General features: G+C 40.7%; 1 protein-coding gene across 1 annotated transcript in view; it reads right to left on the bottom strand.

The window, feature by feature from the left end:
- Positions 1-17179, bottom strand: part of LOC117498880 (gamma-aminobutyric acid receptor subunit gamma-3-like) — an 80830-nt gene that overhangs the window by 8381 nt on the left and 55270 nt on the right. Inside the window, exons 7-8 of the mRNA XM_034151039.1 lie at positions 12013-12150; positions 5284-5436 (exon numbers count right to left, since the gene is read on the bottom strand). Of these exons, the coding sequence (XP_034006930.1) occupies positions 5284-5436; positions 12013-12150 (291 nt within the window). The remainder of the gene's footprint in view (positions 1-5283; positions 5437-12012; positions 12151-17179) is intronic.

The raw sequence follows: 17179 nt of genomic DNA, 5'->3' as shown, positions 1-17179 counted from the left end.
TCGGACTCGAAGAGTGGTGACTCGAGAGTGACTTGGACTCGTGAATTGGTGACTTGACTACAACACTGTCACCATGTAACAGTCACGCTTCTATTGGCTAGCACTCCAACTAATTGTACAGGCAAAGGGGCGGGACATCTCTCAGAGGTTAACTAATCACAACAGAGCCAGCCAGCTAACCAATCAGAGCAGACTAGGCTCTGGTTTCAGACAGAGGGTGAAAAGAGGTGCTGCAGCACAGGCAGTATGAGAGAAATAAAGAGCTTTTTGAACATGAAAGCATGGAGACATGTCCCAGTAGAGACACTACATACAAATATGAACCTGAAAATGAGCATGTGGGGCCGCTTGAAGTGAAAAGCAGGACATATCATTTTGGGTTTGCCACTAAAGCTGCAATGTCATATTTAGGCCTGTTTGTCCAACAAAATTACTATTGCAATAACATTTCAGTGCTTCTGAAGCTTTTTGGCCTCTTTTTCCCCAATGCCAGTCCTCTGAATCGCCCCACAACAGGGAGGGTGTCACTACTGTTTGCATCAGCTTTGAAAAGCAACAACGACATATCAGTGAAACAACTAGGACTAGATACACGATCTGACAGAGTAACGTTGAAATGATGCAGTAACATGAGTTTAGCTGTGAGTCAAACGTACATCAGAGCTGACAGCGAGGGCCTGTTTGTTTGGGGTAATTACGCGGATGTTTCCAAATTAATGTACCAGTGATTGAGGTTAAAATGCAGCTCCAATATAATCTGATTACAGGTGCGTAGAGGCCTTGACTTAAAGCCATCTCTCCCATGCATGTAATCAGTCAGATGGCCCTATTTGAGTCCCTAATGAAGGAGAACCCTCTAAAGCATGTCCACTCTCCTCTATAATATCTCAGCTATGTCTATTTACTGCTACACTCCAAAATCAGGGGCGATCGCAAAGCAAGTAGCAGACGATTTAGATGTTTCTCTCTGCAGCACACACACAGTTTGAGGGATTGATGTCTCTGTACTCCCACCACAAATCTTTAACTCACTGCCTTATGCTAGACTTCCCATGAGGAACACTGGCAGCCCTCACACCTAAGCTGACATATCACCGTTGACAGGCCTCTGTGTGACGGCTCTCAGAGGGAACCGTGTTTTCACCCGTATGCTGAGAAATAAGATGCTTTACTTGCCACTGCATGCTGCTAGCCAGGGCCCAACATTTGGGATGAACACATACTTAACAAATAGGGTGGTAATGAACCAATGCAGGTCTATTCCCCACAATGCAACACTAGTTTCTAGTCTCAAGCTAAGAAGAGCAGCCAACAGTAAACTCTCTTCTTTCTAAGACTAAACTAACATATCAGCATCGCTAGATTTTCCAAATGTCTTTCTCACAGTTGGGAGAAAAGATTGTATAAGTAAGTGCACTTGTGTGACATTTCCCTGTGTACTATTAAGACACCAGTTTATCACCTCCACTTATTTTACTCTCTCAAGCTCCACATTCCCACCCCGTGCCTTCAGGTGCGTTCATTCCCTCTGAATCTCTGTCAAAATGCATCTGAGCTGCAGAGATTGAGGTCTGATGGGAATCAAGCGGAGCTCTCCTACCTCCACACATCCTGCTGCTGCTGAGTGACAGCTCTTTGGAAAACCCGCCTGGAACATGTAAGCAGCTTGTCAAGGCACAGTGCCTTCAGGCGAGGTGCAGGGCAGCAGCATCACCAGCCTTTTCCCTGAACTTCCAGCTGCCTGCGATCCCAACCAATCCTCCTCTTGACATTTCTCCCTGCCAGCAGCCTTCACTTCACACTCTCTTACTGTCCCTGTCTTTTATTCCGCTTATCTCTGCTCTCAGCGTGGGGATCAGGTCTCAGGCCGACCAGAAAAAACAGGGATATACCAAAGAAGAAAGGCTAAATGACTTTCTTTTGTGGAGCTGGATGTGGATGTTTATCAGGACGGGGACAGCGTGCTTTTTTCTGCTACCTGTTTGTTTGAGATCACAAGCCTGTCTCTGCCTTTGGTCATGTATCACACCGCCGCCCACACACAGCCCTCACTGCATGCAGACAGGTTGACAGTGATGGACACGGACACACACACACACACACACACACTCACTCACTAGCACGCACACCATAAGTAAATGCCGCAGAAGCAAGCTGCTATAACTCTGATTCAATGGTACTGAATTGTTTGTTTGTAGCCTAGCAACATTATTATGAAGTAAGACCTCTCAAATGTGTCTAGACACTACAGCAGAAATATGTTCCTCGCACTGGTAAATTTTTTTGATATAAGATGTATTTTTTCAGAATTTTGTAAACAAAACATGCCATATACACAATTAGGTTTTAATAAGTGGGGAAGATTAATCTTTTACTTAAATATCTTACCCTATAACCATTGTTTATCCAGGTTATGTACTTACAGACTCTCAAGGATAACAATTTAATTAATAAGCCTTTAGCAAAGAGCAATAAATAATCCACTTTTATCAACCTATCAATACAAAAGAAGCCGAGCACAACACAACCTTGTACTAAGATCATATCTCATTAACAGCACGAGGACATAAAGCCTCCATTTAATTATCACACGAGAAGACTTACAGCGATTAGAGAACTTTCTGCTGGACTCAACTTCAATATCACTTCTTTATAACCGCCAAGGCGTTCCAGATGACCTTCTGCGATATTGGCAGAGTGGCAACAGGGACTGAGAGGAATTAAAGTGTGTGTGTGTGCGTGTGCGTGTGTGTGTGTGTGTGTGTGTGTGCGTGTGTGCGTGTGTGTGTGTGTGTGTATGTGACACTGTGGGTAAAGGTGGCAGGAGTTTGGAGAGGTCGGATAGTATCAAGTGAGTTCACGTGTTTGACTTTAATCTCCTTCAACAGGTACCACCGCGGTGCCGGGGAGCTTTGAGTTGTTTTTCTAATTTCTACTTCAATTTACGCCGTTAAATTGCAACAGAGTTCACACCAGGGGGAGGAAATGAACAGCTCCTCCCGAATTAAAAGAGAAAAACACAGTTATAAAACAGACACTAGGTGCAGGAGGGCAGTGGGAAAAGGGATAAGTCATCTAACAATCTTCATTTTATCATAAGGGACCTATGTTTGGCTACAAGCAGCAGTTTGCACAACAACATCAATTACCATAATCTCGATCTCCACAAGGCTTCGTTTAACTGCAACTAATAAGAAAAGTGATGAGTCTGCACTGTCGTCCAGTGTCTTACTGTGACACATGTTTATTCAGCCACAGGTCTGAGTAAACATCCAGGGAGTAATAAACAATTCCACCAAAACCATGTTATTTTATACACAATTAGGTTTTTCATTGACTTACTACTTCTGCATCTCTACAGGATATATTTGACTTTTAATTGCAAGCTACTGTACAAAGTTTTTGTATGTATACAAGTACATATTAGAGAGTATTCAATTTCATTTTTAATACGTTATAGTGTTTAGATACACCTCTGAATATTTAGGTATCTGTTTATTTTTAAGACATTTTATTATCCTTTTTATCATCTATCTATTCTCCCAAATTATTATTATTTATGTTCCTATTGCTGCTCTTAGTCCCTATGTGTATTAATACAGTTTTATCTCATCTTACAACCAACATCACGCGCAGGTTAATCGGATTTCAGTCACGTGTTTCTTTCACATGTTTGGCGTCTAGGCTCGGGCCTCATCACTCCACAGATATACATAGCACCATGAGTGATGATGAAATAACTAACATTTAACATTTACAGGTGGAAGCTGGGGTGGAAGCTGGGGTGGTGGTGGGGCAGGCAAGCAGCAGCGACGTGGAAGTAGCTGCAGCAATAGCAGCAGCAAGCAATGCATAGAGAGATATCTGGCAGGTTAAATAGAGCGGCATATTAAGGAGACTGTGTTTGGTTGGTTGTAGAGTGGTGAGGGGCGTTATGTATGAATGCAGCATGAGTGCTCGAGGTGACTGCCTGAACTAGCTTGCAGTTACTGTCAAGAAAAGGTCATTAACTACATTTGTACTTAAGCGTTTTACATTCAGACATCTCCACGTTAATATTACCATATACATTATGGGCATGTACTGTTTAGATACTTACCTTGGACTCCACTTTAAACAGCCACCAGCACAACATCATCATCATCATCCACAGGAAAGCAAATGAGAATGGGAGGCATGCAGTGGGAGGAAAATAATACAGAAAATGATGGTTAACTCGTGCAAAAAGAAATAGGATTAACACTTAAAGAATGGACAAAAGAAAACAAGAAACACACACATATCAAAGATGGCTTGATGACCTGCTAAAGGTGACACATGCATTGATATACAGTGAGATATACAGTGAGACACACCCCCACCCCCACCCCCACCCCCACCCCCACCCCCACCCCCACACACACACACACACACACACACACACACACACACACACACACACACACACACACACACACACACACACACACACACTCTATTAAAATGATTGCTTTTGCCTGTAATAACTACTGCAACAAAGGCCGAGTTATAAATCAAAAAAGAGATTATTGCTTCCAGGCGTCCTAAATCTCAGATTGAATGGGAATTAGTTTTTTTTTTAAAACCTCTAAATCCTGCAAACAACTTTCAATTCACGTCCCTGTTATTAAACGACAGCAGGGGCAGGGAGTTATATATATAGTTATATAGTAATATTGGACACTTTTCCCGACTACTAATCATCCACAAGGAGGAGGGAGATCTTTGCCAACATGGTGGGTGTAAGAAAGCATATTGCAATATAATTAACTGGGGGTTAAGTTGAACAAGCCCCCTTTAATCACACTGTAGCTACTTGTCTGGTTTCATATGCACAGGAGCTTCAGTGTAGATAAGCAACCCAGGCTCCTCCAACAATGCTACATCAATTGTTGAAATATTCTGTATGATATGATCATGTGTTGTAAGCCATGCTCATGAGTTTCATCCTTTAGTCAAGAGACCTTGAATGTGCACATGTCTGTCTGCAGCGTGTTATTGAGCATGTGATTGCAAAAGGTCCAAAGGTTTAGTGCTGTGTAAACTAAAAAGAAGTGGATCAAACCTGTGAGATTCTGTTATTCTTTAGACAGACACAGATACTCTTTGCGGACTTGACGAAAGTATTCTGGCTCTTACACAACAATATAATAATTCCTTCAATCAGCAGTGTGTCTGTGTTTCTATTGTGTTATTTGGTTATGTCTTCAGTGTCTAAGGTTTTGGATCCACGACAACATACATATATCATTATATGATGTTTACCTAGAGCGGTGCGAGCGGGCGTGGCGTCGCTCTTGATCCAGAAGGAGACCCAGGACAGAACCACGGTCAGGATGCAGGGGATGTAGGTCTGGATGGTGAAGTATCCCATCCTCCTGCTGAGGTCGAAGTACACCGTCAGCACCACGTAGTCGCCTGCAGAGAGAGGATGAGCTTTAAAATGTGATTTATATAGCGCTTTTCCTGCTGCTCAAAGCGCTTCACGAGCAAGTAAAGAAGAACAATAACAACAAAAGTCAAAAGTGGTAAACTAGGTGGAATAAGGGCGAGGGGTTCATGGATTAGGAGTTGGAGGCCAGAGTGAAAAGGTGAGTTTTGAGGGATTGTTTGAATGACTTATGTTCATTTTCTAATTGATTTTTTAACCCATTCTGGAATGCTTGTAACATGCCCATTTGAAACAATCCCAATTTAGGATGAATAAAGTATATCTACTGAAATAGTCTGTACATTTATTACACACTAACTCTCTGCAAGTAAATACATTTCAATTAAAAAGTGCACCTGCTTTGCACACTGCATATTAACAGCACATCTCCTCATACAACCTCTCTTCAAATACAATCAGCCTATGTTGGAATATTTCTACTTTTAGAGTATCCTAACTCAACCCTTATACTGTATATTGTGTATTTTGTAGACACTGTATTCATATACATCTGTTTAATGTATGTACAGCATGTACTTGTACAGCTTGTGTTTATTTTTGTATTGATTTTCCTTTTTTTTTAACTCATCCTGAATTTTAAACGACACTAGCCAAGGTAGGATAATACGAGTTTATGGGGCTATTAAAACAAATCAATTGTGCCAAAAAATGCTGTTTTAATGTAAAAAAACCCAGGTTGTTTGGTGTACCAACATGAGTAGATACAGGCTTTTATTTCCCCTTAAAGATATTGGTATATGTATTAATGTATAGATCATCTAAGAGCCAATTAGGACCCGATGTGTTTAATCAGAGGTTCTGCTGGAAGGCAAAGTGTTTCTGAATGCCATGTTTCATGCGCTGATTAAACGCTGATTTGACTTTCATTAACAGCAACAGGTCATAAAATAAACCGACTGAGTGTTGGAACTTTTGTATCACACTTATTATTCATCCCAAGAGGTAATAAGTGTGTCAGTTACATAAACAAAGCAGCTCATCTTCTACTGATAGTTCAGGAAAATGTTCACATGCTTTGTTTCACCCCCTTTTTAACCCTGTTGACTTTTGAGCATGGATGAACAAAACGATAGACTTTCCAACAATGCATCATTGCTTAGGAGACTGAGAGAATATTCTAAAAAGGCGTACTTCACTCGGTGCGTTGAGCTCCATAACCTTAGCCAACGGCACTGAGCACAGTCTGTAGGCGCTGCAATACGAGCGGCTATTGGATGGATAGTTATTTATGTTAGCATGTGTTTTTTTGGTAAAGACACAGGATGATACATTCAGACACCAAATCATCCCACTGAGGTGCAGAGAGAGCGCTCATTTGTGCCCACTGCTAACAGACTGTAGGAACACACACACACACACACACACACACACACACACACACACACACACACACACACACACACACACACACACACACACACACACACACACACACACACACACACACACACACACACACACACACACACACACACACACACACACACACACACACACACACACACACACACACACACACACACACACACACACACACACACACACACACACACACACACACACACACACACACACACACACACACACACACACACACACACACACACACACACACACACACACACACACACACACACACACACACACACACACACACACACAATTTATCGTATTCTATTACATAAGAACATCAATATACAGATGATAAATATACAAATATATCTTTCTGAGTATATATTTGCACATTTCTGCACATCCCTCCACTTATTTTTCCACTTCCAAGTTGTTTAAGTATCTTATTTATGTAAACCTACCCATCAATAAGCTCGATTCGGACTCTAAATGTCTCTTGTTGTTCTTCTATTGACACACAATGCCTTACATGAGGTAACTAATTCAAAACAACAGCAAGTGTTAAGTGCTAAGTGATATAATAAGCAGATGTATGAACTAAATAGAGCCCCACATACCAACTCTACGTTGTAACAGGACTTATGGTTAAGGTAGCTATTTGTTTTCCAAAGAAGTGTAATGAAATGTTAATGAATATAAAGCATTGTAAGACAAATACATCATTAATATACTCATAAGGAATAGTATGTTATTGATTTGAGTTGATGCACATAGGATTGAATTAAACATATGAATCTGACCTCTGCTCTGAGTACATTTGAGTAACTTGACCTCTTTGAATGTTATTGAATACCTCAGAGGATCAATGAAGCAGCACGCTGGCTTATGAGTAATTAAAAGGCCTGATATTTAGCTGGAGGCTACATCATGCTGTGCTCTTAACTTCGTCATCAGAACGGAGAGCGGGACCACATTTTACTGCAAGATTGTGACAACAGTGCAGTTTATCGAGGATGCACACGTCAGCAGAATACTGTTTTTGTAAGAAGACACAGATACAGATACAGATTTAAGTGCTTACAACACAACCAGGAGCCGACGAATGACCTCTGGGGGACAAAAAATTAGCATTTTGTGTCAATGGAGTTAAACTGAGAGAGATATTTGTCTAATGAGATCGTCAGAAGTGACTGGACTAAGATCTCCAGTCACTTTCATTTAGACTGTCCGTGCAGGGAAGAGCAGATACACGTCACGTAAATGTGTCAAAGATGTGGTTCTTTTGTTAACTCCAGACATCAAAAAGTGTTCATTTCTGTTTCTTATCATTTGGAATAATGGCTATAATTGCTTCAAGTTAGATCTCCAGGAGGGGGGAAAGACAAGGACAGAAGGAGACAGGAAAGCTTGAAAAAGAAAGATAGGTAATTCAGATGTACAGATGGCACGAAGAGAAGAAAAGGAGACTTCAAATGAAGCTCAGAAAACAGAGGAAGACTTCTCTCTGGATCTTGAGCGACGCCACAGCGAGAGAGAGAGGTGGAATAACGAGGTGACAGAGTTTATCGGTTTACTCAAATTACTGACAGACTTTGAGCTACACCGCTCGGCTTCTGTGACCTTGACAAAGTTCTCTGCATCAGACTTTAAACATTACTGAGGAATGCCGTTTGATAAGCTGCTTGCCACTCAGAAGCACTTTCCCCGTGAAAAAGGATGTCGGATTGAATAAAACATCTGTAGAGGAAGACCTTTTGTCCTCTGGACCCAACCTCACGCTACACAGAAGTGAAATAATGATTTGAATCAGCAGGTGCAGAGAGAGGAGTGTTTATCTCTCGCACATTACCTCACTCTTTCCCCGTTATGCCATCTTTATTAAGGGAATCTTCCCATACATTAAAACCACCCGTCTTACATTTAAAAGTCTTATTTTGAAGAATTACGTTAAAGCAAACAGGGAAATAAAAAGATGTGAAAGTGGGGAATGTGGATAATATTTAAGGTGCATTTAATCAACATGTATTCCCAAGTAAATGCTGAGAAAACCCCATAAAAGCTATTCAAAAGACCAAAAAGGGAGCTATAAAGCGCATTAATGAAGGATGCATGTAATCAGAGCTCGTAATAAAAGGAATTAGTCGACTGTATTTCAAAAAGAATAATGAAAGCTACCTGGTTAATGTTACAACAAAGGATATCTTAATCACAACAGTAAGCACTATGTGTCATTTCACCGTAATAAAGCTGTGTAGTTTTATTTGATGTACCCCTTCATGTCGAAGAAAGGGTTCTTTCCAAAGCAAGCTTGCATCATAAGGCTGGTTATATTTAAAAAAGCAATTTCAGATACCAATCACCGGGTGAATAAAACAACTCATTGCATAGCGTGCAACAGCAGCATCCTGGAAGCAGCCCAAGGTTGACACAGCTCACAGAAAGTCTCATTTGACAGTTTAATGCACAGAGATAAGTGTCATTTTGCTCCCTTAATCTTGCTAATGTTGCAGGGTAATATTGTTTAGCTTGCATTAATGGAGGCGACACAAATGTGCCCTCCCAGGTGGACTATCTGTATCTGTGCATCGTGGCAAACAAGCCCTCTGTTTACCTTCTGTTAACAACCCCTGTGTGTACACACTCCTGCAGAATACTTATGACCCTGCTCTGCACTAGTCTACACACTGTCATGCAGTAGGCTCCCATCTTCTTTCTGTGTGGAAGCTGGGAGGGACATTTTTGGGAATACTCTTCAAAGAGTATGAGCTCAAGAAACTCAGCTGACATGTTGTTGCTGTTTTTTTTACGACACTGACATTCAGGAAAGCAGCATGTTTAGAGTGCATTACTTTCCTGAACATCACAACCATCTGAAAGCTTTGAAAGGCATGTTTTCCTTAAAGGAAATTGGGACACCATTTATGATGGCAAGAAACTGTAAAAGCTGAAATTATCTCCAGACTTTCTGCACATAACGTGTGAGAAAGGCTTCCATCTGGGAAAAATAAATAAAATGTATGATTTGCACAGTGGTATATATTTTTAGCAACTCATGTCTCCACAGATTTAGTTACTAAACCCCTTAAAAAACATTATATTCGTGCCTCCCTGATTCTGTTCCCTTTCATATTTTTTTGCGGACAGCTGGTGATTTTATAATCTGAAATGACCAGTTTTTATCATCTGTACCTATCTATCTAATTAAAGGAACATTTTTAATGATATTATCTGCTGCAGCTAATTAAGGTTATCTCCATGAGTTGATTAAACGTGTCTGACCTTTGTAATGTTTCCAGTTCACTCTCGCAATATATTATTACAACGTTTTTCCCTCTTGTTTCGCAACCAACAATCTACAATTTTTCCTTGTACTTTATTACTCAACTGTGCAGTCGGTTAGTTTGAGATAATCCAGTCTGTTTACAAATCGTATAGCTCTCTTCTCTTCCACACAGTAGGTAAGATCAATAGAAAGCTGTTGGCCTAACATGCTAATGGTTGCACTCGCAGATAAAAGCATTACATTAGTTACAATCACACTTTTTTTGAACGTTTAGTCTCGTATGCACAACACTTCAACATGGTAAGAAACACAAAGCAAGACAGACCTGTTGAGCTTGGAAAAGCTATGATTGGACATCCTGTCTTTTTGAAAGTTACTTTAAAACATGTCTTTTCCAGAGCTGCAGGTTAGCGAGCACCGTCACATGATGCATGAAGGGTCTCATACATGAGAAGGAACATCAAATACAATATGCACGACATTGGATTGTCAGCAATTTGACGTTTCTACATATGCGCTTCCAGTCGTATAAAGACAGAAAAGGGAAGAACATCAGCACTTCTGCAATGCAACCGCAGAGAGAAAGGACACAATGGAGGCTTTCGGGGAATTCTCGATGGGGGGATCGCAGAACAAAGCAATGAAGTGTTTGACATTCCTCATGGGGGCCTTTTGAAGAGGACTGAATTGATAACAACGGAGGATTTGTGGCTCTGGGTCCCCGATGGTCCACTCTGTCCTCATTAAAACAGCCCGTGCTTATGAGGGATACGGCTGAAGAGTGAGGAGTCACAGAGAGGGAGGGAAACACGAGAGGAAGCAGCACATTCCTACTTTGTCATGATGTAAATTAATGATAGGTATTTTTAGCTGGGGATCTAATCATCAGGCGTGTGGAGATGGAGCTCCTGCACGGAGAAACAGAGGGAATGATACCAGGAAGCAAACAGCATGAGGCACATGTGGAGGTTTGCGGTAAGAAATTAGCTGGGATTTGTTGTGAGCAGCAGGCGTCCATGTCATCTATACGGCCATCAATGTGTCTCAAGATGCTCATCATGTGTGATCATAAATACTATGCTTACAGGATTTGAGTGTAAAAAACGATTTGATTTAGCCATGTCGTGTTTGAGTACCGGGACAATCACCCCCACCCTTTAACATTTCACAAAATGAAGCTGTTCGACTAATTTCCACTGAGCTCATTAAATAATTTGATGCCACTCCTTGTTATCGCTTCCCTAATCACACCAAGTACGCCTGGTCCCAGAATATTCATGAATGGAGGTTCTTAGAAAGCTGAAATAGGTCACGTTATGCAGCAAAGACAAAAGCCTGCATGGCACCAACTAAGGGGGAATATCCGCAGCTCATAAACAAGGTTAAGTGGGGTTAACAACCCAGCTCTTTCTCCACCTCCCTCATTCATAATATTCCGCTTATTAAGCCGTTAAAACACGTCACGTGAAAGCATTAAAAATGGATTAAGAGCGCGTCCACCCCGGGCCAGTTGTGGGTATAATTACGGGCACCTGTTGGGGCAGCAATATGTCTCCATGCCTCCCAAACACAGGTAAATTAAATCACGGGAGGCCTAATAACGGCGCTGAGAGCATGGGACGAGAAGAGCAAAATGGGTGAATAATTAAACTTCCTTTTTAAATCTTTAATCTGGGTGATTCATGTCAGTGGAGAAACCTATTCGCCCTCACACCCGAGGGGAATACTTATGAGCTTGTGGTTTTATGATTACATTTATGGCCACGGTGCTCATGTTAACCTGGGCGAAGATGCAGAGGTAGTTAAGTTTAATTTCCAAAGCTACTGAACAGAAAGCCAGGTTGACCTTTGACCTCAGATACAGTGAATTAAAGAGCTTCCCAGTATATTACATCATGGTTCTTACCTGCTGTTGTTGTGAGAACATCCGTGCCGTTTCTGAGCCCCATGAAATCAAACTGGTAGAGCCTCCAGTATTTCTGGTCCGAAGTTTCCACCGAGTTGCGACTCCACTTGTAAATAATCTCGTCTCGTGGGTAGCCGTCTGTAAAAAAACAACCAGATGGAGCGAAAGAAAGTTAAAAGTTTAAGGCCACGAATAAAGAAAAGTTTAATGCAGCGATGCAGATTTCATTGTATGCATGATATATACCTGATTTAAAATAATTTATACAGTGAGTTTTCAGTGGACTGCAGACCAAGTGAGCAATTGCCGTTAACTTAAATCTGCAGTAGTGCATCCATAGTGAACACATATCCACTCTAATGTAATTCAATGTATTACTCGGTGTAAGAATTGTTCATTTCAGTGACACACTTCACCTGTTTCCACCCACCTGGCCTAAAGGATGCCTCTAAATCACAATATGGTCAAACCTGGGGAGGATTTATTGCGAGATGTCATTCTTTATAGAGAACAGTTGGAATACATGTAGGAAAAATACATGTAATTGGCTCTTAAAGGTCATTTTGTGGTGTAAGATTATAGAGTGCGCATCTCTTATATATTTCTGTGTTAGGCCACTTCAGTGTCAAAGTGCTTTTCCATGGAGGAGCTGATTATGAGGACAATGACCTGTGGAAATGCTTTGAAGAGAACATATTGTACTCATGTTCGGCTTCATATCAGTTTGTAGTGCCACTGTCTTTATTCTTCTCATACTGCCTGACCTCTTTTCACCCTCTGTCTGAAACCAGAGCCCAGTCTGCTCTGATTGGTTAGCTGGACGGCGCTTAGAGATGTCCCGCCCCTTAGCCTATCACGTACAATGTGTTGGAGCGAGAGCCAATAGAAGCAACACAGTGATTGTAGCCTTTGCAGACCCTTTACATGCACTAAAACCTATACTACAGGAAACCCCAAAAAGCTGAATATGTCCTCTTTAAAGCTGGAGTCTCTTGTTGGGGAAATATTTTCCAAGGTCCATAACTTTGACCCAGTTTATCAGTTCATGTCCTGACTGAGCACACGCACCTGTACCCTTGGCTGCTGTGCTCTCAGGGTTCTGTCTCCCTGTTCCTGCCGGTTGGCGTCAGCTCATAGACGCGTTATGATTCTATCTTGTTATGCACAATGTGGATTATTCTCTCTGAACTAGCTAAATACACGGGTCTGGGGGAGAGTTCTTCAGAATTGACGTGGCAACTCTCCCGTGAAGTCAGACCCTCTGACTCTCAGACTGAATTCTCCGGCCGAAGCTCCAAATAAACCCGTCAGTGTTTGACATCAAAGCTCCAGCTCTCCCCGTGTCTCTCTGAGTCCTGACTCCAATTGCTTCAGAAGTTTCCCCACACACCTCTGATATGTTTAGCATCAAAGCAAGAAATCATCACATGCAGATGAGGGTATAAACACGAGCGCTAAAAAAATCAATGTAAACAAACAACAGACAAGAAAGAAAAAAAATGACAAGTTGAAGCAATTTCACATGAACACATGAGTGACAGCGATAATGAGCGAGCCTCGTTGTGCCCCGTGCTGCAAACCACACTAATTATGTAAATAGTCTCATTTAGAGGATGGCCATCTATTACCACCAAGAGCAATCACCATCATGCAGGAGAGCGCTTTATTTCTTTAATAATTGATGGCAAACATGATTGCAGTCATATTTCTCTCGGTGTGTTTGTGCAATTATCTTTACTGCAAACAGTGTTATGATGTTACCAGTGTTTCCTAATAGCTACCAAATGTTTTCACGTCTGTAAAAACCCCCCGAAGCAACATGTTCTTCCTCCAAGTTGTAAACTACGCTCCTCTGTTGCTCCGATATCTCCCCGTCTCTCCTGCAGGATGATATTTCCATATTACTGCTAAACACTCCAGTTATGAGTGAGCTTCTCTGCCAGGGAAAACACTTATGAGGGAAATAAAGTCCGATTCAAATACGACTTCTCATTGGCGCTTGTCTGGGGGAAAATCACATAACAAATCAAATATCCGCATTTTTTGGGAGTTTATTTCTGTTCTGTTTCCTCATGTATTCGTTGAGCATTTTATTATTAGTATTTTTTAATGAATTAATCAAATATTATCTTGATTTTTGTCAATTTCTTCTTTTAATTATAATTATTATGTATTACAAACTGTCGAGATAACACAGTCTTTGGAAATATTTGTCTATTAAAAAAGCATTTTTCACCCTTTTTCTATGGTTATTTAGATATTCAAATGTCCCTTTGAAGCCTCGGACACTTTTAACAGCCCATCATACTGTTAAGTGTGTTTCCTAAAGTATTCAGATTAAACTCTCTCTCCTTTCATTGTCTGAAATACAGAAGATATGCATATCTACTCTGTGTGTGCACGCATGGATGTTCAGGCTTTGTCTGCTTCGTAAAGATAACTGAAGGTAGCAGCAGGCTGTAAGCACTTTTTTTCCACCGACTGCTGAGTTGTTCTTCAAACAAACATATGTACCTACAGGAGGTCAGTTGCATTTAGTTTTATAACGTCAGCTCCTCTGGGAATATAGGTTTAAACTGTAAGCATTTACACACCCAACTCAAAGCCATTTTTAGATGAGGTTTTCAGAATTAAAAGTTGTGAAGAAAACTGAGAAAACTCCCCTGATGTGGCAGGAGTGATGACAGGAGTGATGACAGGAGTGATGGCAGGAGTGATGACAGGAGTGATTGAGAAGTGCTGATTATACCTTTAAATATACAGTATGACTCGCCTGTCTCAACAGCATCGAGATGTCTACTGAAATGATTTTAGCCCTATATACAATAAGCAAAAACTCCAGTATACATATGTGATGCTTACAATTTAAGATGTTAAGCCATGCAATACATTACATGACATGTTACTTGTTAGACGCTTTTATCCAAAGCGACTTACATACTCAATACTGTGGACAATCCCCACAGGAGTGTCTCAGGGACACAACGACATGCTGGGGGGACTCGAACCTGCTATCCTCTGATTCAAAGATCAGCGCACTAATCCATTGTGCCACACGCCTCCTATGCAATGTCTTTCTATAGGTCATTCCTCAACTTGGATCCAAATAGGAATGATCTCTACAATTAAGAAATCTTATTCTAACTTCTACGAACTTTCAAGAAGGCTTTTGTGCAGACAGTGATGCTTCAGTTGTGTTAAAAGACTATCTGGAAAGTCTTAGAAAAATGTGCATTTGTCAAGTTATTTGGTCAACCCATTAGCCTCAGCTGTAGCTTGTGTTCAGGCAAAGCAAATGCTAGCAAGCATGCTAACAGATTACAGCAACATCTTTAAAGTCAAAGAACAAATAGCATGGCTGAATTGATGTTAAAACACATTTCTTATATACATACACCTTCTGATATATCACCGTAGCCGTCAGCAGATTGATTTGAGAGAAGTGTGCTGGAAATGTCTCCACCATTTTCTTGCACAAAGCCAATTACCCTCCAAGCCTCAATCAGGGCCGGCACTTTGTAACAGATATATCATTACTGGTATATAATGTGCAGGGAACATGTAAATATCGTGCTATTATTGCTGCTCAGAGGGGGATCTTTAGGAAGTGATTGCAGCTATGCCTGTGGGGAGGAAAGCTGCATGGGTCCTACTAATCATAGTTAAAGCTTTTCAGTCAGGGAACTTTTCCCTTACGTCTGACACTAAGCTTTAAAGACATGAAATCAAAACATGTTCGCAAGGTGTCAGGGACAAATATTTAGAGTTACGAGGAAGTCACCAAGGCATTCGTCATGTTTCTTATGTTACTTCTCGATAAATACATTTGGTTGCAGTCATAACGTCTAATTTGATTCATGATTAAGAGACACAACATTTTTAGGCATTAGGCAAAATATCACAATATATTTAAGGCTGCAAGTAATGATTATTTTACATTTTTACAGATGTTTTGGCCTATACAATGTAAGAAAATAGTGAAAAGGTCCTGCTTTTTAAGTCCAAACCCCACATATAATTTACAAATTTGAATATAAAACTGAAAAAAGCAGGAAATCAAAAACTTTCGGACGCTAAAAAACGATATGTTCTGACAGTTCTCATGACTGCTTAGCAAATAACTCGCCGATTAATTGTTACAGCTTTAAATACAATAACATCTTGCATGGTTAGTGATCAGAGGATGCTACAGCTGCTAAGAAAGGATAATATGTTGAATATGTGAGTGAAGAAAAGTGATTATATTCGTCTTTGTAGCTTTCATTTCAGACGTAAAAGACATCTCGTCTCCCTCTTGCCTTCATCTCCATCTGCCATGAGACGTGCCATTTGTCGGCTGGCAACAAATGAATGCAAAACACACTGACCTGTTCAAACACTAGCTAATGTGCTTTCCTTTGGCATGTTGAACATCGCTATGCTGTAATCGATTCACGGATAACTGTTTCCTGAGAACTTCTAAACGCATGAATATCAAGGATCGTATATAAATAAATCTGGAGCGGCTTCACATTTTCCAAAAGGGTTGACTCATATGTGCAGAAGTCCGTGTTGCTGTCTTCAGAAATGAGACGTGTTCATGTATACAACGCTAAACAATCTGGACGTTTGAAAACAGACGGAGCAGATGTTCTGAAAGCCTTTGTTCTTTCTTATCAAAAAGCCTTTCTTACGCTGAGATAAAACACATTTTTAGGAGCATCTGTACATGTCATTTCATACAATCCTGAATAAAGGATAACTTTTAAATGGGGAGATTTAGAATCATTTCAAAGACATTGAGAAAAAAACTAAAATGTGCTATCTAAGCTTGCATTTGGATTCAAAACTAACGACTATTTTCATTGCTTTTGCTAAAAAAAACAAGTCTAAAAGTTCACTGTGGGAAAAGTCAGAGCTTTGTTATCAAAATATGTTTAAAAGGTTCCCTATGATCTCATTTTCAGGTCCATATCAGTATGTAGTGTCTCTACTTTAAAGAGTCCTCTCCTGCTGATGTTCAGGTGTATATCAGTATGTAGTGTCTCTACTTTAAAGAGTCCTCTCCTGCTGATGTTCAGGTTCATATCAGTATGTAGTGTCTCTACTTTAAAGAGTCCTCTCCTGCTGATGTTCAGGTGTACTGTATATCAGTATGTAGTGTCTCTACTTTAAAGAGTCCTCTCCT

The sequence above is a fragment of the Trematomus bernacchii genome, unplaced genomic scaffold (genome assembly GCF_902827165.1).
Source record: "Trematomus bernacchii unplaced genomic scaffold, fTreBer1.1, whole genome shotgun sequence".
NCBI classification, from domain to species: domain Eukaryota; kingdom Metazoa; phylum Chordata; class Actinopteri; order Perciformes; family Nototheniidae; genus Trematomus; species Trematomus bernacchii.
The sequence above is the reverse complement of the archived record's forward strand: the minus strand, read 5'-3'. Positions and strand labels throughout refer to the sequence as shown.